Consider the following 23,774-nt stretch of genomic DNA (forward strand, 5'->3'; position numbering starts at 1 on the left):
CCGACTCTCTTTGACCTGTATAGAAGTAGGAAAAAGAAAAGGCCCAGGAGAGGTGCCTTGTGAGTCACCCTAAAAAACACAGTAAATGCCCCACAAAAAGTGGGGACAGACGTGGAGTCTATAGATTTGCTGGTCACCTGGAGCATATATTAAATACGCATATAACCTCAAGCAGAGGTACATAGAGGGGGGATCTTGTGCAAGCCCGCAGGTCTCAGGATGAAACCAAATGGAAATCCTGTAGTCAGACTGGGTATGGCAAGGAGGAGATGACCTTCAGGTGCCCAGGTATCCATGGAAAAATCCCAACCAGGTCATGGGAGTGAATTAAAGCTTCAAGTTTATTGGAATACAGCAGCAATGACGCGTTTCAGGGTGTACAAACCCCTTCTTCAGATTGGCAGATTCAAACAGTAACACAAACACAGTGGCTTTATATATACACACTAATAAAAAAACAAGATGGTGGCCAGATAAAAGGTCAAAGTAACAAACACAGATAAATCTTAAGATAAGATGAAGTTCCAGATTGATGTGATATGGATATAGCTATTTAAAACGTCTAAAAAAAATGTCTTAAAAATTGTATTCTATTGTATCTAGCAGTGGTCTTCAACCTGCAGACCTCCAAGTGTTGCAAAACTACAACTCCCAGCATGCCCGGACAGCCGTTGGCTGTCCGGGCATGCCGGGAGTTGTAGTTTTGCAACATCTGGAGGTCCGCAGGTTGAAGACCACTGGTATATAGTGTTATGGCAGGGTTTTTTTTAGACGTTTTAAATAGCTATATCGATATTACAGCTAGGTAACTGTACATCAATCTAGAACTTCATCTTATCTGAGGATTTATCTGTGTTTGTTACTTTGACCCTTGATCTGGCCACCATCTTGTTTTTTTTTTTATTAGTGTGTATATATATAAAGCCACTGTGTTTGTGTTACTGTATGAATCTGCCAATCTGAAGAAGGGGTTTGTACACCCTGAAACGCGTCATTGCTGCTGTATTCCAATAAACTTGACGCTTTAATTCACTCCCATGACCTGGTTGTGATTTTTCCATGGATACCTGGGCGCCTTTATGAAGACCATCTTCTCCTTGCCATACCCAGTCCGACTCTCTAAGCTTTGAGTAATGGAAGAAGATGAAGGGAGGTTTTAGAGGTTGCACAAATGAAACATATAAGGTAAAAGAAAACCTCTTAACCAGGTCTTGTACAGTTCATACTAAATCGGAACAAAAGTAGGGGCACCTGTGTGCCAGAAATATCGATCACAATGTACCAGAGGCGTAGCTTGTAGCTTCGGGGCCCCATTGCAGAATCTGCAACAGGGCCCCATATGCCAACTATTATACTGCTCTCTTATAGGGCAGATGTGCTTTGGGACCCCTTAGACACCAGGGCCCCGATGCGACCTCTATAGCTACGCCTCTGCAATGTACGTTATGTACATGGTAAGATACAGGGTACATTTCTATGAAGGAGTCGAGGATGAACCACCTACCTCCCCGACATGCCATCCATTCTGCACGACACGAATATGACAGGAGTAGGGGTGATGAAGGATAACCATGATGATGACAATGATGAATGAAGATGGCCGTCATGGTGATAAATCCAAGGGTGCGTGTGACAATGTGTGGGGAGATAATATACATTAACAAACCTTATATGATCACTGTGATCAGATCAATGAATACAGACACAACATCAGGAACAGAAAGTGAAACAAGGAAGAATTGTAATGCAATATGATTGTACAGAGAAGTTCCAATAATCAGGCACATCTGACGGACCAAATGCTCTGTACTGGTAAAATCCTGCTTTTATTGCCATCCTTTTAAGAGAACTTTGTAGAGGCAATTCCACGTATGCCATTGGTTTTGCTAAATGATCTGTAACTAGTGAGATAATGGATTCTCCACTCAAAAACATAAAAATTAAAAATGTATTGATCAGGCTTGGCCTACACTCAATTCACGTGGAAACTGTCCTAAATGATACACAATTAAAGGGGTACTCCGGTGAAAACCTTTTTTCTTTTAAATCAACTGGTGCCAGAAAGTTAAACAGATTTGTAAATTACTTCTATTAAAAAATCTTAATCCTTCCTGTACTTATTAGCAGCTGAATACTACAGAGGAAATTCTTTTCTTTTTGGAATTCTCTCTGATGACATCACGAGCACAGTGCTCTTTGCTGATGTCATTATAATAATAACTAGAGATGAGCGAATTTACAGTAAATTCAATTCGTCACGAACTTCTTGGCTCGGCAGTTGATGGCTTTTCCTGCATAAATTAGTTCAGCTTTCAGGTGCTCCCATTGGCCGGAAAAGGTGGATACAGTCCTAGGAGACTCTTTCCTAGGAATGTATCCACCTTTTCCAGCCCACCGGAGCACCTGAAAGCTGAACTAAGTTATGCAGGATAAGTCATCAACTGCCGAGCCGAGAAGTTCGTGACGAATCGAATTTACTGTAAGTTCGCTCATCTCTAATAATAACTCATTATTTATTGTTGTCCTTAGTGCGATTTGAACCCAAGGCCCCAGCACTGCAAGGCTGCAATGCTAACCACTGAGCCACCCTGCTGCCCTTAGCATACATCTCTAAAATGGACAGAGATGTCAGCAGAGAGCACTGTGCTCGTGATGTCATCAGTGTTCCAAAAAGAAAGCAATTTCCTCTGTAGCATTCAGCAGCTAATAAGTACTGGAAGGATTAAGATTTTTTTAATAGAAGTAATTTACAAATATGTTTAACTTTCTGGTACCAGTTGATTTTAAAGAAAAAAGGTTTTCACCGGAGTACCCCTTTAAACAAAAGTAATACCTAATGGCCTTGTACAACAAAGCTAGGCCCCATTCGTGTTAGGTTTCATGGCTACATCTGAGGTATTCTTTAGAATACCAATAAAAAGGTGATCTGAGATATTCTGCAGCAGATCGGTGGGGGACCCATTCACTTTAATAGACCATCAGTCCCAGCTTAATATGGAGTTGTGGGAAAATAGACGCCTATGTTATGATAGCGGGGCTCCTGCCTGACCATTCTGATGTTTTTGGATAACTCATTGAGTCTTGTTGAGTGAGTGATTGATAGAACAACTATAAGGGTTTTTCACACTACTGTTGGGCTCTGGTAAATGTCCCTCAGTCCATTGTAATGTAAGGACCCCCGGAGCGCATGCAGGGGAGGGGAACATGGAAACATGAACCCCCGCTTTATATATGGGGTGTTTGATGTATGTGCCTCCCCCTCTTGCACGTGACTCCGTTTTTATGTTAATTTACCTTACCTTCAGATATCCTTGTCCTCGTGGTGGTCAGCTAGTATGGGCTGTCTCTTATTGGTTGCAGCCCTCGAGCTGCCGGCAGGTGACCCCTTTATATTGCAGGTGGTTGTTCTACGTAGTCAGTCCAATGGCGCTGCAGCAATACCCTCCGTCCCTTAGTTATTTTATTTATTATATAATATATATATATATTAAAATAAAATAAAAATGTTTATTGTTTATAAACATTTACAGTGATCCCTCAACTTACAATGGCCTCAACAAATGATAGTTTCAACATACAATGGTCTTTTCTGGACCATTGTAAGTTGAAACCAGACTCAACATACAATGCTACATACAGTCCAGATCTGTGAAACGTGTCAATGGCCGGAAGAACTGACCAATCAGAATGGGCATTCACTGGTAAAACCCCTGTATTACTGAAGCGTATGCACTGACTGATGTCTGGTAGCGCCCCCTACAGTACAGGGAGGTATTACATGTTCTGTACTACTCTTTACCTGTATTACTGAAGTGCATGCACTGACTGGTGTCTGGTAGCGCCCCCTACAGTACAGGGAGGTATTACATGTTCTGTACTACTCTTTACCTGTATTACTGAAGTGTATGCACTGACTGGTGTCTGGTAGCACCCCCTACAGTACAGGGAGGTATTACATGTTCTGTACTCTTTACCTGTACCAGGGTTACCTGCTCCTTTGGACACCAGGTAAGGGCGGCTCCATGTTACTTTACTCCATATTACAGTTCTGCGTGTACTGTACAGGACCCCAAAGAAGCTCCTGTCCAGTGTTTCCCAAGCAGGGTGCCCCCAGCTGTTGCAAACCTACAACTCCCAGCATGCCCGGACAGCCTTTGGCTGTCCGGGCATGCTGGGAGTTGTAGCTTTGCAACAGCTGGACACTCTATGCTTGGGAAACACCGACATACACGGTGATTTAAAGCTCCCTGCAGATCTTTATTCCTTTTATATGTAAGGATTTGCTTTATCTATATTAGTTATCTACTTATTTTTCTTTAATTCTCACTTTTTCCTATTTTTGGGTGACATTTTGGTGCCTTTAGAACCAATTACCAGGTTTCCATAGAGTTATGGTCTCAACATACAATGGTTTCAACATACAATGGTCGTCCTGGAACCAATTAATATTGTAACTTGAGGGACCACTGTGTTTCATTTTTCAGCTTATTTTTCCATCTAATTTTTGTTGCCATGTTTAGGGGGGGGGGGGGGCGTTAGTCGCCCATCTGGTTACTACGGGTGGACATATGTATTTATCCATTCTTTTTTATGTTATATTTATTCATGTTAGATTCGATTTATCAATAAATATCACGGCCTTTATCATACTATTTAAATTCTGGTCTGGTCTCTTATTTTATATTTAGTTTATTGTTGTTAAGTCTTACATGGAATTTAGTGGAGTTCTATGTTTCCATGAAGGGAGTTGAGTGGAGTAAGAAATACTTCATGTCCTATTTTTTCTTTCCACTCAACTCTGGTAAAATACCAGATTCCTGATGGACCCCGTTAGGGATGTCCCGATTTTTTTAAGACCAAGTACGAGTACCGATAAGTACTCGCCGATACATATTACCGATACTTTTTCTATGTCATTTGACAGTTTTTTTATGGGAAAAGGGGTGGGTTTTTTTTATTAGTTTTTAATAATTTTTTATATTTAGTTTTATATTTAGTTTTTTTTTTAATTAGAGGGGCAAAGGTTTAAAAGTAATATGAGGAAGTATTACTTTACTGAGAGAGTAGTGGATGCATGGAATAGCCTTCCTGCAGAAGTGGTCGCTGCAAATACAGTGAAGGAGTTTAAACATGCATGGGATAAGCATAAGGCTATCCTTCATCTAAGATAGAGATAAGCATAAGGATATCCTTCATATAAGATAGGGATTTATATAAGGCTATCCTTCATATAAGATAGGGCCAGAGACTATTCATAGGATTCAGATTATTGGGCAGACTAGATGGGCCAAATGGTTCTTATCTGCCGACACATTCTATGTTTCTATGTTACTATATTTAAAAAAAAAGATTTTATTTTACTTAAGAGGTGGAGAGGGGGGGGGATTCAAACTTTTATTAGGGAAGGGGTTAATTAACATTGATTATTTATTTATTTTTTCGTACACATTTTTCCCCCACTTTTTTCAGTCCCCATAGGGCACTATTACATGCAATCTGTAGATTGCATACATTGATCAATGATATGCCATAGCATAGCATTGATCAATGTTACCTGCGCTCCTTTACTACTGCCTGCCATGGATGGCTGTAGCAATGATCGGATGGCACGGAGCACGGTAAGGAACCTCCTGCCAACCTCTCCCGCTGATCGGGACACCGCGATTTCACTGTGGTGATCCCGATCAGCATCCCTGAGCTAACCAGCAGTTAACTTCAAGACTTTAAGATGCCGCAATCAACTTTGATCGTGGAGTCTATAGGGTAATGCCGGACATCACCGCAATCAGTGATGTTCGGCATTAGCTACAGGTCCCGGCTATGACACGCGCTCAGCTGCTGCATAGTTCGGCACCTCCGTGATACCTTCCGGTGGGGGCCCCCTGGCGAGTATCGGATGAGGTATCGGGGACATTTGCATAATTACAAGTACATGTGAAAATGTCCAGTATCGGTCCCGATACAGATATCGGTATTGGGACATCCCTAGACCCCGTTCAAGTCAATGGGATCCTCTGGGACCTGGTGGTGTCAGTTGTGCTCTGGGTCTGTTCAGCACGGGGGGGGGAAATTAACAGCCAAATGGACCCAGTAAAGGTCGGAGCACAATGGCAGTGTGAACTTAGCCTTAGTTGTTTTGGGGTGAAGTCATTATCTGAGGATTATCCACTATCTCAAAAATTAGACCTAATTTGGCAACAACAATGTCATATTTTAGATTCAGTATTCCAAAAATACTCGTTTGTTCACAAATTGTTGACAATAAAAAAGAAAATATGTATGGGGGGTTAACAGGTTCCAATGCCTAGAGTGACAAACCTCTCCTTATTCTCTATCAAGTGACAATACTACCATCACCGGTGGGTGACACAGGGACAGGTAAACCAGTTCCTCACCACACATCTCATATCTTCCTGGACCCCTGAGGCTGCAAGATGGATGGAGTGGGAAATTGGGGTAAAATCTAATATGAAATTAGGTTTATACATCCAGTACTCACATTGACTTCAGTCACTGCAATGTCAACAAGGCTTCCGACCACTATAAGTGCATCAAACGTGTTCCAGGCATCACAGAAATAATGCTGGCAAGACAGAAAACCATAGATCATACTAAGGGTCTATTCACACGACAGAATTTCCGCGTGCGGAATTCCTCCTCAAATTATAGCCCATAGACTTCTATGGGATTCCGCACTCCCATTCAGACTTCTGAATTTCTGCTTGCGGATTTCCGCAAACGGAAATTCAGAAGTGTGAATGGGAGTGCGGAATCCCATAGAAGTCTATGGGCTATAATTTGAGGAGGAATTCCGCACGCGGAAATTCTGCCGTGTGAATAGACCCTAAGGGTGTAAACATATACTACAGCCTCAGCATATTATTTATTATAACTATACAGAGAGACAAGAGCAGGATAGTCACTTTAGAAGAGCAGGATAGTCACTTTAGAGGAGCAGGATAGTCATTTTAGAAGAGCAGGATAGTCATTTTAGAAGAGCAGGATAGTCATTTTAGAAGAGCAGGATAGTCATTTTAGAAGAGCAGGATAGTCATTTTATAGGAGCAGAATAGTCATTTTAGAAAAGCAGGATAGTCACTTTAGAAGAGCAGGATAGTAATTTTAAAAGAGCAGGATAGTCACTTTAGAGGAGCAGGATAGTCACTTTTAGAGGAGCAGGATAGTAACTTTTAGAAGAGCAGGATAGTCATTTTAGAAGAGCAGGATAGTCATTTTAAAAGAGCAGAGCAGGATAGTCATTTTAAAAGAGCAGGATAGTCACTTTAGAGGAGCAGGATAGTCACTTTAGAGGAGCAGGATAGTCACTTTTAGAGGAGCAGGATAGTCATTTTAAAAGAGCGGGATAGTCACTTTTAGAGGAGCAGGATAGTAATTTTAAAAGAGCGGGATAGTCACTTTAGAGGAGCAGGATAGTCACTTTAGAAGAGCAGGATAGTCATTTTAGAGGAGCAGGATAGTCAAACACAGCGGACTGACCTTAGGTCTGAATGTGATGAGTGGGATAGTCACTTTTAGAGGAGCAGGATAGTAATTTTAAAAGAGCGGGATAGTCACTTTAGAGGAGCAGGATAGTCACTTTAGAGGAGCAGGATAGTCACTTTTAGAGGAGCAGGATAGTAACTTTTAGAAGAGCAGGATAGTCATTTTATAGGAGCAGGATAGTCATTTTAGAGGAGCAGGATAGTCATTTTAAAAGAGCAGGATAGTCATTTTAGAGGAGCAGGATAGTCAAACACAGCGGACTGACCTTAGGTCTGAATGCGATGAGTTTCAGCACCATCTCCACAGTGAACAGCCCAGTAAAGACCATGTTCAGGATGTCCATGGCATAGTTAAATGGTGTTGACTGTTCATAGTGCTTCATAGCAAACAGAAAGAAAAAATGATTAATTATAATTAATTATTGGCAAACCTATTATGTCCTTAGATAAGAATTATAAAATACTAATCTAATATTAATACAGTATTATATCTAGAATTAGAAATCTTACTACTTATGTCATCATCTCACTAGGACACAAGAATCCAACACTTGATATCAATGCAGATTAAATGGGGGGTATCAGTCTGTAGAAATCCACTTGAGAGGCCTAAATATTAAATTGGCCGAGGTCCAATCCCTGGAAGCCCCCGCCAAGCAGCACTTTGAAGGTGTTATCCAGTAGTAGTTTTAGCCATCTTTGGGCTTCTATATGAGATTTATTATCTGGCGAGGGAGCTTATATGAGTCTGAATGCAGCACCAGAATGCAGCACCAGAGGCTCGTGATGTCACGGCCATGCCCCCTCCATGCAAGTCAATGGGAGGGGGCCTGACGGCATTAGATTAGAGCGTCGGGTGCAGCACCAGAGGCTCGTGATGTCAAGGCCATGCAAGTCAATGGGAGGGGGAGTGACGGCATTAGATTAGAGCGTCGGGTGCAACGCCCAAGGCTTGTGGCGTCACGGCCACGTCCCCTCAATTGCACTTGATGTCTGCTGTGCTGCAGCTGAGGTCACGTGGGGATTGCCCCCTTTAACATGGATTTAATAAACTTGTAGTTTTTGGGGGGGATTTTCCATTTTTCCGGGAGCTGGAGAGTCGATTAACCTTTAATAAAACTGATTTACATTACCAAGTGAGTATCTAAATAGTTCCTATAGATAAAACCATAATATATACACCTCACTACAGTCTACATAAACTATGATGTGTGATATATACATATATACAAATACTTACTGAAGATGTCATTTACCTGCATTGCCAGAGCAATGGTGTTAAGCAGAATAAGCACAAACATAATGTACTCGAAGCCGGTGGAGTTGACCATGTACCAAACTTTGTACTGAAATCTTTGTTTTGGGATATACCTGTGCAGAGGTTGGGCCTTTAGAGCATATTCCACACATTGTCTCTAAGGAGATAAAAACATTCAGTTCATAAAAATCTATTACTGGGAGCCGTCTATCACAGAGAGTAATATTCGGCCAGGATGAGGATTCTTAGGGTGGCCAAACACCTTCAGGTCACCGGAAAGTTGCTAAAACTTAAAGGGGTACTACAGTGGAAAACTTTTTTTTTTTTTTAAATCAACATGTGCCAGAAAGTTAAACAGATTTGTAAATTAAAAAAAAGGAAAGAGTCTCAGCTCACCTGGGGCGTGCACGGCTACCTCCAACCAAAGTAGAAAAAAATAGAAAAAGGCCAGCACGGCTGAATGAAATCTTCAAAGCTTTATTCACGAATCCTCGTTAAAAACCTTCATGGTGGCAGAAAGACACGGACATATACAAAAATAGAAATATTGCACATGGAAAAACAGTCCCAAACAAGGCTGACGCGTTTCAGGTTGCTATACCCTTACTCATAGCTTGCCAATACTCAAATGAGAATGCCTTATATACTGCAAGACCATCCCTTCCATTAGGAAGGGGAGGGACATCTTATGTCAGTGTGCAATCCAACACAAGTAAAACCAGGAAAATACATGTATCATTAAAAAATTCACATATAAAATCCAATAGGACTAAATAACAGCTATGGGAAACAAAACAAGTGGTGGACTTTTTAGTAATGTAGTATTAAGTCCGTCTTGTTATTCAGGCCATGCGGATATGTACAATTCAACAAGTAAATCCACATAATCTCTCTGTTATGAAGAATACGTATAAGATCACCTCCTCTTTTACTTCTTTTGATTTTTTCAATGCCATAAAAGCGCAAGGACGATATGTCTGAATTATGTTTAAGAAAGAAGTGTTTTGAGACATTAGACATGCTAGGTGTCAAAGGACCTGCGGCATGCCTGATATGCTCCTGCATTCTCTTTTTTAAGGTGCGTTTGGTGCTACCTACATAATCCATTTTACAAGTAGTGCAGGTGACTCTATATATAATGAAGGTACTATCGCAGTTAATAAACTCGCGAATCATATGGACTTTACCATCTATTGTGCCTTCTATTTTATTGCCCTTTGTTGCATAGGGGCACACGACACACCTTGCGTTACCGCACTTATGGAAACCTTTAATTTTCAGCCAGGTTGACTGCTCCTCCTCTACACAAACCATACTAGGAACCTATGCAACAAAGGGCAATAAAATAGAAGGCACAATAGATGGTAAAGTCCATATGATTCGCGAGTTTATTAACTGCGATAGTACCTTCATTATATATAGAGTCACCTGCACTACTTGTAAAATGGATTATGTAGGTAGCACCAAACGCACCTTAAAAAAGAGAATGCAGGAGCATATCAGGCATGCCGCAGGTCCTTTGACACCTAGCATGTCTAATGTCTCAAAACACTTCTTTCTTAAACATAATTCAGACATATCGTCCTTGCGCTTTTATGGCATTGAAAAAATCAAAAGAAGTAAAAGAGGAGGTGATCTTATACGTATTCTTCATAACAGAGAGATTATGTGGATTTACTTGTTGAATTGTACATATCCGCATGGCCTGAATAACAAGACGGACTTAATACTACATTACTAAAAAGTCCACCACTTGTTTTGTTTCCCATAGCTGTTATTTAGTCCTATTGGATTTTATATGTGAATTTTTTAATGATACATGTATTTTCCTGGTTTTACTTGTGTTGGATTGCACACTGACATAAGATGTCCCTCCCCTTCCTAATGGAAGGGATGGCCTTGCAGTATATAAGGCATTCTCATTTGAGTATTGGCAAGCTATGAGTAAGGGTATAGCAACCTGAAACGCGTCAGCCTTGTTTGGGACTGTTTTTCCATGTGCAATATTTCTATTTTTGTATATGTCCGTGTCTTTCTGCCACCATGAAGGTTTTTAACGAGGATTCGTGAATAAAGCTTTGAAGATTTCATTCAGCCGTGCTGGCCTTTTTCTATTTTTTTCAGATTTGTAAATTACTTCTATTAAAAAAAAATCTTAATCCGTCCAGTACTTATTAGCTGCTGAATACTACAGAGGAAATGGTTTTCTTTTTGAAACACAGAGCTGTCTGCTGACATCACGAGCACAGTGCTCTCTGCTGACATCTCTGTCCATTTTAGGAACTGTCCAGAGCAGCATATGTTTGCTATGGGGATTTTCTCCTACTCTGGACAGTTCCTAAAATGGAGAGGCTGTCCAGGCATGCTGGGAATTGTAGTTTGGCAACAGCTGGAAGCACACTGGCTGGGAAATGCTGGTCTAGTGTCTTGTGCCGGATCACCTGGTTCTTGTCCAGCTCACAGTTCTTGTATTCCTGTTCACCCTGAGCTCGAAAGGTTATGATGACAAAACCCACGAAAATGTTCATCATGAAGAAGGCGATAATGATGATGTAGACGATGAAAAAGATGGAGATTTCCACGCGGTAATTGTAAATGGGTCCAACGTTTTCCCCATTGGCATCGATTGCTTTATACAACAGCCTAAAGGAAGAATAAGACATGAGAAATCTTATGGTTAATGACAATGGAAAGAGGCACAGATTCATTCAGTATTAGGCAGAATTTCAGAGCGTAATTCTGCAGGAATATTCTGCTCGGAAATTCCGTGGCAGCAGAGTCCCATTATTTTCAATGGGATTTTGCTGCACTGTCAGGGCTGGTGCAAGGATTTTTGCCACCCTAGGCGAAAGATAATTTTGCCGCCTCTTGACCCCGCCCATTTGGTCCGCCCTTTGACACTCCCCACCTTACTACTGGGGTGACACACTGTAACAAACTTCCTCCTCATGGGGCGGATGTATGGAGGTGCGTGCAATGTCAGGATGCTGAACAGAACTGACTGTCTGGCCTCAGAGGTGGCACTGCGCTCCTAGAGCAGGCTGAAGAATGCAGATTACTATGGTATCGGGGGAAGGCGATGGTGGTGCTGGCTGGGTGATTGCTTCGGGGGAGCGGTGGGTGCTTTGGATTCTGGCTGGCTACTAACTTTCTTGCAGCGAGCCGAGCGACACCCACATCAGGAGGGCGCTCTAGGCAGCTGCCTATTTTGCCTATAGGCAGGACCGGCCCTGTGCACTGTAAGTAAAAGTAAAAACAAATGATAAATTCCCCCAATGTCTCCAGGATCTGTTAGGTGCTGGAGCAATGGTCTTTAACCTGTGACTGTCCAGATGCCATAGAGGAAGACTATGTGGCTGCTATGGGCTCCCAGCAGAGGAGGAGGCCCAAGCCTGGTTGGTCTCATTCCTGGTAATAAAAAGCAGAGGACTGCATTTTCTGCAAATACAAGGATAGAGGTCATCGCCAAATAGTCAGCGGAAATAACCATGAGACCTTTTTGTCCTGGAGGCCAAAATCAGATGCCACAATAGGAGTCCTATTTGCTATGAGGCCCTTTTCTCCTATATATGTCATTGTTGTCTCTCATTGACTTACGCTGGCCAGCCCTCAAAGGTGGACACGGTGAAAAGAGCCATCATTCCGGACAGGACATTGTCGAAGTTGAATTCGCTGTTGTGCCAGATTCTCTCTCGTACCATCGGGTGGGTGACATCTCCTTCCTTGTACACGATGAATGTGCCCCTGTGGGATGAAGAGGAGAAAGTTATCATTGTTCTTTATATTTCATGTTCTTTACATGTATGTATCCATATTTTAGAACAGAGGTCTCCAAATTGTGGCCCTCCAGATGTTGCAAAACTACAATTCCCAGCATGCCCGGACAGCCAACGGCTGTCCGGGCATGTTGGGAATTGTAGTTTTGCAATATCTGGAGGGCTACCACTTGAAGGCCACTGTTCTAGAAGATATCTGTATGTATATATAGTCTTAGGTTCTGTTTACATTGAATTGGTTTTACAGGATTTATGACAGATCTGTTATGCTCTATGGTACACCAATGGGTCCATTTTTTATTTATTTATTTATTTTTTTACTGGTCAGAATAGTGCAGCATGTTACGCAATTCTGTCAAAGAAAAAAAAAAAAAAGCAGAATACTAAGGTTACTCCCTTGCACCATTTCATCACCCCTTGTGCAATTTCATCACCACCTTGTCCCACTTCATCGCCTCCTTGTGCCATTTCATCACCTACTTGTGCCATCTCATCACCCCCTTGCACCATTAAATGACCCCCTTGTACCATTTAATCACCCCCTTGTGTCATTTTATCACCCCCTTGTGCCATTTCATCAGCCCCCTTGTCCCATTTTATCAGCCCCCTTGTGCCATTTCATAACCCCTTGTGTCATTTTATCACTCCCTTGTGCCATTTCATCAGCCCCCTTGTCCCATTTTATCAGCCCCCTTGTCCCATTTCATAACCCCTTGTGTCATTTCATCACCCCCTTGTGCCATTTCATCAGCCCCCTTGTCCCATTTTATCAGCCCCCTTGTACCATTTCATCACCCCCTTGCATTATTTCATCACCCACTTGTGCCATTTCATCAGCCCCCTGTGGCATTTCAGAGGTTTGCGGTACTTTGTGGGATTTTGCAGGACCCACTGTATGTTCTGTGACCACCCGCTCCCATAAGTTTTATATAGGGTCCCGCAGGACCTGTGGAATCCCAATTCCATTGTACTTACTTGCACTGCTCCGGCATATGCTTGGCTTCATCGGTGCAACTGAAGAACTTGCCCTTTGGAGAGAAAGAAAAGAGGTGAAAAGAGGGACGGACGGTCTATCAAAGAGGCAAGGTTATAGGGAAGATGTCACTTTAGGTGTATGACATTTATGAAGCCTTTGATGTCACAAAATGTTTAAATATTACAAACTATAAGCAGCAACTGTAGAATTAAAGGAGTGCTCTAGGGAACTGAACTTAGCAAACACAGTATAGGGGTAAGTGTTTGATTGCGGGGGGGGGGGGGGGGGGGGTCCGACTGATGGAATCCCCCCCGCAATCTCCTGTAAGGGGCTTCAGCTACTTACAAGTCCTCGGTGTGCTCCAGGCCCTGCCTTCCTAGACGAGAGCAAGTGACAGCCCGCTCAGCCAATCACTGGCCACAGCTATGTCCCGCCTCATTGGGGATTGGTTGAGTGGGCCATCACTTTCTCTCCTTCAGGAAAGTGGGGACCAGAGGGTGTTGAGAGAATGGTAAGCAGCCAGGGCCCCTGTACAAAAAGATTGCGAGGGGGATTCCAATGGTCAGACCCCACCGCATTCACACATTTGTCCCCTATCCTGTTTTTGGGAATAAGTTATTTTTTGATTGAAAATAACTTTATTTGGAATGAATCGTCAATCACATATACAATAAATAATAATGACAAGTGATAAGTTCAGATCCCTCAAGTACCCATTTAAATATGAAAGTGTCACCATCGGGACCCTTCTCTCATCTTTATTTGCCAACATTAGAGAGAAAACCCAGTGCAATGGCATAGGCCCAACCTGAGCTCTCCGTATGGTAAATTGGCAAATAGGTTCTTATATATGCAAAATAGACAAATGTATGGTTTTTACCTTAAAGAGTTGAACGCCGATACAGGCGAACATGAACTGGAGGAGAGTGGTGACTATCATAATGTTACCGATAGTGCGGATAGCAACAAACACACACTGGACCACATGCTGGAAAACAAAGGGACAATTCATGAGCCCCATAATAAGAGTCTACAGTCCCCTGACCATAGTCTACAGTCCCCTGACCAGAGTCTACAGTCCCCTGACCAGAGTCTACACTCCCTTGACAAGTGTCTACACTCCCCTGACCAGAGTCTACACTTCCCTGACCAGAGTCTACACTTCCCTGACCAGAGTCTACACTCCCCTGACCAGAGTCTACACTCCCCTGACCAGAGTCTACACTCCCCTGACCAGAGTCTACACTCCCCTGACCAGAGTCTACACTCCCCTGACCAGAGTCTACACTCCCCTGACCAGAGTCTACACTCCCCTGACCAGAGTCTACAGTCCCCTGACCAGAGTCTACACTCCCCTGACCAGAGTCTACACTCCCCTGACCAGAGTCTACACTCCCCTGATCAGAGTCTACAGTCCCCTGACCATAGTCTACACTCCCTTGACAAGAGTCTACAGTCCCCTGACCAGAGTCTACACTCCCATGACCAGAGTCTACACTCCCCTGACCAGAGTCTACAGTCCCCTGACCATAGTCTACACTCCCCTGACCATAGTCTACACTCCCCTGACCATAGTCTACACTCCCCTGACCATAGTCTACACTCCCCTGACCAGAGTCTACAGTCCCCTGACCATAGTCTACAGTCCCCTGACCATAGTCTACACTTCCCTGACCACCTAACATCTCACATAACTTTAAGGGGGGTTGTCCCATCCTAACAATATTCTAGTCAGACCCTCACATAAGGATAAAAGGATAGGCCATGGATAGGCCAAAGGAAAGGATAGGGGATAAGATGTCTGATTGCGGGGGTCCCGCCACTGGGGACCCCCGCGATCTCTCCTTCTGAGTGGCAGCCTGGAGCTATGTTTGCTCTGTGGCTAATGATGGGCGATACAGGGGATGGGGTATTGTGACGTCATGGCCCCACCCCCTTGTGACATCACGCCTCGCCCCCTCAATGCAAGTTGATGGGAGGGGGCGTGATGACTGCCACGCCCCTCCCATTGATTTGCATTGAGGGGGCGGGCATTACATCACGAGGGGGCAGGGCCGTGATGTCACAATACCCCGTCCCCTGTATCGTCCATCATTAGCCACAGAGCAAACATAGCTCCAGGCTCCTGATGTATGGGGGTGCAGCAGGAGAGATCACGGTGGCCCCTAGCGGTGGGACCCCCGCGATCAGGCGATCAGACATCTTATCCCCTATTCTTTGGATAGGAGATAAGATGTCTTGGGGCGGAGTACCCTTTAAGAATCCCCTGATATAGAATACATGAATAAAAGCCGATTTTGTTATTTTCTTACCTTTAGCCCCTTGGCTCGGTTAATGGCTCTCAGTGGACGTAGCACTCTGAGTACTCGGAGGATCTTTACCACGGAGATGGCACTTGAGCTGCAGATATCGACACACGCAGTTTAGCATTTGCATTAACTTTATTCTAAATTCCCTTATATAACATTGAGACTGTCTGGGCATGCTGGGAGTTGTAGTTTTACAACAGCTGGAGGCACACTGGTTTGGAAACACTGTTCTAATAGTAGACTGCAAGCCACCTCCCTGAGGTGTCAAAACAGAATTGCAGCACAAACAACAAATGGATCCAGTTTGTGCTATTAAAAACTTTTTTTTAAATGTCCATGTATATAAAATTTACTGACGTGTTTCTGGCATCTAGACACCATTCATCATGAGCCATGATTAAGGTGTCTAGGCACCAGAAATCGGTGTTCCAGCTGCTATGAGATTTTCTGTATACATGGACAAATCAATAAAGTTAGATGTTTTTATCTGCACCTGCTGTATCCAGTTGTGGTATGGGGTGTAATGCAAAGGGCAGATGGAATTATCCTAGGGTCAGATGGCATTAACCCCTTGTATTCGTGATGCCAGGGCGTGGTTTATCCTCAATACCACCCGAAGGTATACCGCTGGATTCTGGATTAGGCACCGGGGCAATAATGACTCCGACGCCAAGTTACGGATAACGGTAGCTTTACTGAGGGTAGACAGATGGTAAAGTCTATACAGTTAAGCCAGGGCCCACAGAGGTGACCAGTGACTCAGAGACCTTAAGGGCTTGCTGGGACTTGTAGTAGATGGGGTCAATTTAATGCAGGCCACATTGACTTGACAAATGTTGACTGTGACTGACTTGACTTGTGACTGATGACTGACAAGACTGTGACTGTCGCTTACTTGCAGGTTTGTAGCTTGTGGCTGCAGACTGGACTTGAGGCTCCTATGACTCTGGGTACGACTTGACTGGACCTCAGCAGGAAGCGAGAGAGAGAGAGAGAGCAGAGGCTCCACCCAGGGCTTTTATGGGGGAGGCTCTGGGGGGATCCCATTGGTCACCCTTAACTCACCTGGTCACTGATACCTCCTGGGTAACAATCACATGACAACTCACATGGTAACAGTCTTAAACTGACAACGCTTTCTGAACACATTACATGGTATAATACATTAGAAACATTTACATGGGGGGGACAGATGCAAGGGGGGCCCAGGGGACACTGTAGGGAGGCTGCCTGACAGGACAGCAAGGGTACGGGGTAACACCTCCTGTACTGGGCCACCGCACATTCCTTCTTTGTTCTGCAAGTCAATTGGTGTCCTGGATCGTGAATATGGGATCTGTGCATCAGCAGTTGAGACCCCCTATAGCGGGGTGAGTTGGTCACAACAGAATACAGGCCTTCTTAGCAATAAACTGTATTCTGGGGGTCTCCCACTCTCATTAGAGCATTCTCACACCACTGAAGGAAATCTAAACACATGGGACAGCCATTGGCTTAGTATTTGTGTGCACCAACGTGAAATACGCTGTGGATGAGCCCTTTGTGAACCTGCTCTTAAAGGGGTACTCAGGTGAAATTTTTTTTTTTTAATCAACTGGTACCAGAAAGTTAAACAGATTTGTAAATTACTTCTATTAACAAATCTTAATCCTTCCAGTAGTTATCAGCTGCTGTATTCTCTAGAGGAAGTTCTTTTCTTTTTGAATTTCTTTTCTGCCTGACCACAGTGCTCTCTGCTGACACCTCTGTCTGGGCTGGTTCTGCCTATAGGCAAAATAGGCAGCCGCATAGAGCGCCCTCTTAATAGGGGCACCGATCTGCCCACTGCAAGAAAGTTAGCAACCAGCCAGCATCTGAAGCACCCGCCGCTCATCTGAATCACCCACTCAGTCAGAACCACCATAGTGTGAGGAGGGGTTTGTTACAGTGTGTCACCCCAGTAGTAAGGTGATTACATGTGGAAGATATTTGTAACAGTGTGTCACCCCAATACTAAGGTTGGTTGTGTCAATAGGCGGAGCCAATGGGCTGAGACAAGGGGCGGCAAAATTAGCTTTCCCCTAGGGTGGCAAAAATCCTTGCACCAGTCCTGGTTCTGACTGGAGCGAGGCGGGGTAAGCTGCTGCCAGATTATTTTGGAGCTGGCCTATATATAAGGAGAACTAGGGCTGTATTCACATGTTGATTGTGGCTAATTAGTGCTACCGCAGCCAATTACTACATGCGTTTCTGCAGCGAATTACCAAAATGGCTTGTTTAACCACGATTATGCAAATCTCACTAATGGCGGTAGTTTTGGTCATTTGCAGGGAAAAACTGCATGCGATAATTAGCTGCGGTAAAGCTAATTAGCCGCAACATGTGAACACAGCTGGAAGGATTAGGCAGCCCAAACCATGCCCAAACCTTACCTCTGCTGGCATCATGTCAGTTCTAACATTTTTTCTAATGTATATGGGCCATATGACCTAATATCAAAACTGGGGCTCACTTTATAACTTGCGTCCGATACACCCCATCCCGAGCAGTGAATGTCAGAATGAGTCAGTAGCAGAGCAGAGGGATTTGTGAGCCAAAAACAGAAGCTAGACACATAAAAAAGACATGTAAAGAATCTGCACGACCTAGGGGGTCATATATAGAGGCATTATTTTTACTCTGTAAATACAGATGCACCAACGTGAAATACGCTGTGGATGAGCCCTGTGTGAACCTGCTCTTAAAGGGGTACTCAGGTGAAATTTTTTATTTATTTTTTTTTTAAATCAACTGGTACCAGAAAGTTAAACAGATTTGTAAATTACTTCTATTAACAAATCTTAATCCTTCCAGTAGTTATCAGCTGCTGTATTCTCTAGAGGATGTTCTTTTCTTTTTGAATTTCTTTTCTGTCTGACCACAGTGCTCCCTTCTGACACCACTGTCCATTTTTGGGACTGTCCAGAGCAGGAACAGATCCCCATAGAAAACCTATCCTGCTCTTGACAGTTTCTGACATGGACAGAGGTGTCAGCAGAGAGCACTGTGGTCAGACTGGAAAGAACTACACAACTTCCTCTAGAGCATACAGCGGCTGTTAAGTACTGGAAGGATTAAGATTTTTATATAGAAGTAATATACAAATCTGTTTAACTTTTTGGCACCAGTTGATTTAAAAAAATAAAAATAAATGTTTTCCACTGGAGCACCCCTTTAAAGGGGAAATCTAGCCAAAAACAATCTTCTCGTTTGTCAGAGATCTGATATGACAGATGATCAAAGGAGATTGAGTTTGGTGAAGTATCTCAGCTTACCCCTGACTTTTAATAAAAGGACCCCTATGGCAGCGCTCAGATGATTTTTATTGAGTTCCCCTTTAACAAGACCTGTTTTGTGACCTTTTTGCTTGAATTTGATTCTGTCCCCTGTAGAAGGAATAAGGAAAGAAACAAATGTTCCTGACTCACTGAATCCCAAAGGAGATGAGAGACACGCTAACAACAAGCAGATCCAGGAGGTTGAACCAGTTTCTGCAGAATGAGCCTTTGTGCAGGAAGGCACCATACGCCGTCATCTGGAGGAGACACAAGAGGTGAGGAGAAAGGGAACATTATATAGAAAAACAAAATAATAACAGGAAAGCAAAAAATCACATTGTGTATGGTCACTAGGAGGACACAGCTATATAGGATGAAATATGGAAATGTTTTGTTATTACCTAAAAGAAGTGCAGCAGGTAGTGTACACAATTGTGAGTGTGAACAGAACCTTACTGCTTTTCATTCCCTCATGTATATATGTCCATCATCCTGCGGCATTTACCTCCTGCACTGTCACAGAGCACTGGAGAAAAACGGATTCATTTAAATAGGATAGTTCACCTTCAAGTTGGGCATGACGGAGGGGTGCCGGACAGGGGAACGCATCTTGCTGCATTCCTCTGTAGGGCACCCCTGCAACATGTCCAGCCTGCAATATGGCCGCCAGATGCTGAACAACTGATGACAACTTTTGTCATCAGTTGTGGCCTCAGTTATAGCGAGTTTAAAGGGGTACTCTGGTGGAAAACAATTTTTTTTTTAAAGAGCACCTATCATGATCTAAACTCTTCTTAATAACCCCCCCCCCCATCTGTCCCTGACTCTCACTGACACTATCCCCGTGTTTTTTTTCATTCAAAACCCCCTCTTTCTTCCTGATTTATTGTCTTCTTGGCTGCTCATTCAGCCATCCTAGTGTGAGGGAGGAAGGGGGCGTGGCCCGACATAGAGGCTGTGAACACAGCAGCCGGCAGTTCTGAATCTTTTCCCCTCTGTTTACAACTGCATGTGCAGAGAGAAGAAAGATCGAGCTCTGATAGTAAAATGAATGAGGGCATGAGTCAGGAGTATTCCCTGCTGTGCTATGAGCACAGTGCTGGCTCTTGCCTGTCTGATTGACAGGCAGGGAGCAGTGCTGAGCTTGTCTGTGTCCCAGCTGCAGTCTGAGATTTAGGACTCCAGCATGAGTCTGAAATCTATAAAAAGGGCTTGCGGCCAGGACTGGTAGGGAGACCCCTAGTGGTAATTTTTTCAAAGTGGAAAATTAAATATAAAGAAGCATATTTTTTTAATAACATGCAGTTGGAAAGTTTTTCTGCATACATTAATTTATAATATATCAAAAAAAAATCTCAAATTTTGATGAAAGGTACCCTTTAAATCAACTGGTGCCAGATTTAATAACAAATAGATGTAATAACAAATTTGTAAATTACTTCTGTTTTAAAAATAAAATCCTACAGTACTTCAGCTGCTTTATACTACAGAGGAAGTTCTTTTCTTTTTTGAATTTCCTTTTTTGTCTGACCACAGTGCTCTCTGCTGACACCTCTGTCCATGTCAGGATCTGTCCAGAGCAGGAGAGGTTTGCTATGGGAATTTGCTCCTACTCTGGACAGTTCCTGACATGGACAGAGGTGTCAGCAGAGAGCACTGTGGTCGGACTGGAAAGAACTACACAACTTCCTCTGGAGCATACAGCAGCTGATTAGTACTGGAAGGATTAAGATTTTTAAAGAGAAGTAATTTACAAATCTGTATAACTTTCTGGCACCAGTTGATTAAAAAATATTTTTTCCAGCGGAGTACCCCTTTAAGGTCAGGTTCACTAAACCGGACACTGGACATATGTGAATCCATACTAATATTAATATTATCAGAATCACTATAAGGCACAGTTCACACGAGTGACATGGCTGCTGTTTATGCCAAGAGCCATGATTCTGTTTCCACTTTCTTATAGATCCAGATTAACACCTATATGTCCAGGTTCCAGTATTCTTTCCGTCAAAAATCGCACTACAGACTGCCCTGTTTTTAGGGTATTTTTAACACTTTGGTGGACTTAGTGCAAAGGAATCATGAATATTGTTTACTGTATTCCAATGTCTTGTGATTGGAGCTTATGGTAGTGTTTCCCAACCAGTGTGCCTACAACTGTTGCAAAACTCCAACTTACAGCATGCCCAGACAGCCGAAGGCTGTCTGGACATGCTGTTAGTAGTAGTTTTGCAACAGCCGGAGGCACACTGGTTGGGAAACACTGTTCTAATAGTAGACTGCAAGCCACTTTCCTGAGGTGTCGCAGCAGAACTGCAGAACAAACAATTAATGGATCCAGCAGGTGCAGTTAAAAACTTATTTTCTCACCCAACATGTTTCTGGTACCTATGCACTCTTACTCATGAGCCATGATTAAGAGGGCATAGACATCAGAAATGCGTCGGTGTTCCGGCTACTAAGTGATTTTCTGTATACATGGAAATTTTAATAAAGTAAGAAGTTGTAGTTGTGCAACAGCTGGAGGCACACTGGTTGGGAAACACTGGCCTACTGTTGTACACTAGGGCCTACTGGATATTGGGGCCCATGGTGATCTGGGTAAGTATGCTCTACACTTCTCAATCTTGGGAAGGGAAAGACTATGGGTCAATGATCACAGGAAAGCTCACATACATCTACATATGATTCTAACCACGTGTAGTTAATGGAGTAGTCCAGTTTAGATAAATGTATCCCCTATGCACAGATTAGAGGACAAGTGTCGGATTGCAAGGGTCCGAATGCTGGGACACCCCGTGATCTACTGCCCGGCTTCCCGGCATTCCCCATGCACGGAGTGGTGGCCAACACAGTCACTCCATGCATCTCTATGGGAGAGCTGAAGATACACGAGTGCAGAACCTTGGCTTTCCCACAGAGATGCATGAAGGGCACGTGCCGACCAGGACTGGTGGAAAGATCTTTGCCACCCTAGGCAAAAGCTAATTCTGCTGCCCCCTTGACTCAACCCATTGGCTCTTCCCTTTTACATGCCCCACTTTATTACAGGGGTGACAAATTAACAAACTAACCTCCTCATGTAATCACATTACTACTGGGGTGAGCAGTTGCTATCAGGACCTAGAGACAGTGTGCAATTATTTTCTTGCAGTGGACAGAGCGGCGCCCCCATCAAGAAGGTGCTCTAGACAGCTGCCTATTTTGCCTATAGGTGGAGCCGACCCTGGTGCCGACCCCACTCTGTGCACGAGGAGAGCTGAAGCACTGTGCAGGAGATCATGGGGGTGGGGCTTGTTAGGTGAAGGGGTCCCAGCGGTCAGACCCCCTGTGAACTGACACTTATCCCCTATCCTTAGGATAGGGGATAAATTGTACTAAAACTGGATAACCCCTTTAATGCATAGTTACATAGTTAGTACGGTTGAAAAAAGACACATGTCCATCAATAAACAGAGAAAAGTAACAAAAATTGAAAAAAGACAAACATTAAGCAACACACATACTAGAAGATGACCCTAAGAAAAAAAGGAGGTAATGGATGAGGGCAAAACACAAGGAGGAATATGTTCCCACCTTCAGTAGAATCTCCACTGTGAAGATGGAGGTGAAAGCATAGTCGAAATAACCCAGAATCTGCAAAAACAAAACAAAACCTATAGTATGGTATATAAGATATCAGATATGTTACCATATGCTTTGATACATATTAATGGTACTCACATGATTACGGAAAGAGTGGGCACGTATTGGATCTTCGGCTGCCAGGGAGATGCTGCTCAGGATGATGAAGACCAGGATGAGGTTGGTGAAAATATGGTGATGAATCAATCGATGACATCCAACTCTGAGCCTGGAATAGGCAGGTAGAGAGAGAAGCGGGAACCCAGAAGGAAATGTAATAATATTGTATATATTGTAATATAAAACATATATTCCCAATATAAATAGAGATTTGACTGTAATACAGCAATAGGAGAGGCCAAAGACATCTCCTTGGGTCTAAGCTCAATCTATGCAAGTTGGAGAACAGTGTCCATCACATGGCTATGGACTCCACTAACACTGGTCATGTCTTTGGGTCATCTGCCCATTTGTAACTTTTTGTTACCTTTAGGATAAAGTTCTCATTCAATGACCTTACCCTAGAACAATGCTTCTCAAACTGCTTCTTCAAGGCCTCACCAGCCAAACCATGGGTCGTTCTACAGTCATACCAAAGAAAAACAAGTAGAATACCACCAGTACCAGCCACAGAATATCTAGTACCAGCCACTAAGCTTACAGTACCAGCCAACCTTGAGTCTCCACTACCAGCCATATAGCACTAATACCATCCACTGAGCCTTCAGTACAAGCCATAGACCTGCAGAACCAGCCACTGAGCCTCCAGTACAAGCCACAGAGCCATTACTCACAGCCACAGAGCCACTAGTCCCAGCCACAGACCCCCGGTACCAGCCACTGAGCCTCCAGTACAAGCCACAGAGCCATTACTCACAGCCACAGAGCCACTAGTCCCAGCCACAGACCCCCGCTACCAACCACTGAGCCTCCAGTACCAGCCATTGACCTCTGGTACAAGTCACTGAGTCTATTGTACCAGCCATAGTCCTCTAGTACCAGCCACTGAGCCTCCATTACCTGCCATAGA

At 43.5% G+C, this 23,774-nt stretch overlaps 1 protein-coding gene across 2 annotated transcripts in view; it reads right to left on the reverse strand.

The window, feature by feature from the left end:
* CACNA1F (calcium voltage-gated channel subunit alpha1 F) overlaps positions 1-23,774 on the reverse strand; it is a 128,029-nt gene that overhangs the window by 39,262 nt on the left and 64,993 nt on the right. Inside the window, exons 22-33 of one of the 2 annotated variants that reach the window (XM_056538956.1) lie at positions 22,844-22,973; positions 22,697-22,756; positions 19,268-19,374; positions 15,825-15,912; positions 14,393-14,500; positions 13,512-13,564; positions 12,358-12,504; positions 11,202-11,403; positions 8,759-8,917; positions 7,769-7,879; positions 6,500-6,583; positions 1,505-1,525 (exon numbers count right to left, since the gene is read on the reverse strand). In XM_056538956.1, coding sequence (XP_056394931.1) covers positions 1,505-1,525; positions 6,500-6,583; positions 7,769-7,879; positions 8,759-8,917; positions 11,202-11,403; positions 12,358-12,504; positions 13,512-13,564; positions 14,393-14,500; positions 15,825-15,912; positions 19,268-19,374; positions 22,697-22,756; positions 22,844-22,973 — 1,270 coding nt within the window. The remainder of the gene's footprint in view (positions 1-1,504; positions 1,526-6,499; positions 6,584-7,768; positions 7,880-8,758; positions 8,918-11,201; positions 11,404-12,357; positions 12,505-13,511; positions 13,565-14,392; positions 14,501-15,824; positions 15,913-19,267; positions 19,375-22,696; positions 22,757-22,843; positions 22,974-23,774) is intronic. The other variant, XM_056538957.1, reaches the window with a different exon arrangement.

Source organism: Hyla sarda, chromosome 9 (genome assembly GCF_029499605.1).
Source record: "Hyla sarda isolate aHylSar1 chromosome 9, aHylSar1.hap1, whole genome shotgun sequence".
In the NCBI taxonomy this organism is placed as follows: domain Eukaryota; kingdom Metazoa; phylum Chordata; class Amphibia; order Anura; family Hylidae; genus Hyla; species Hyla sarda.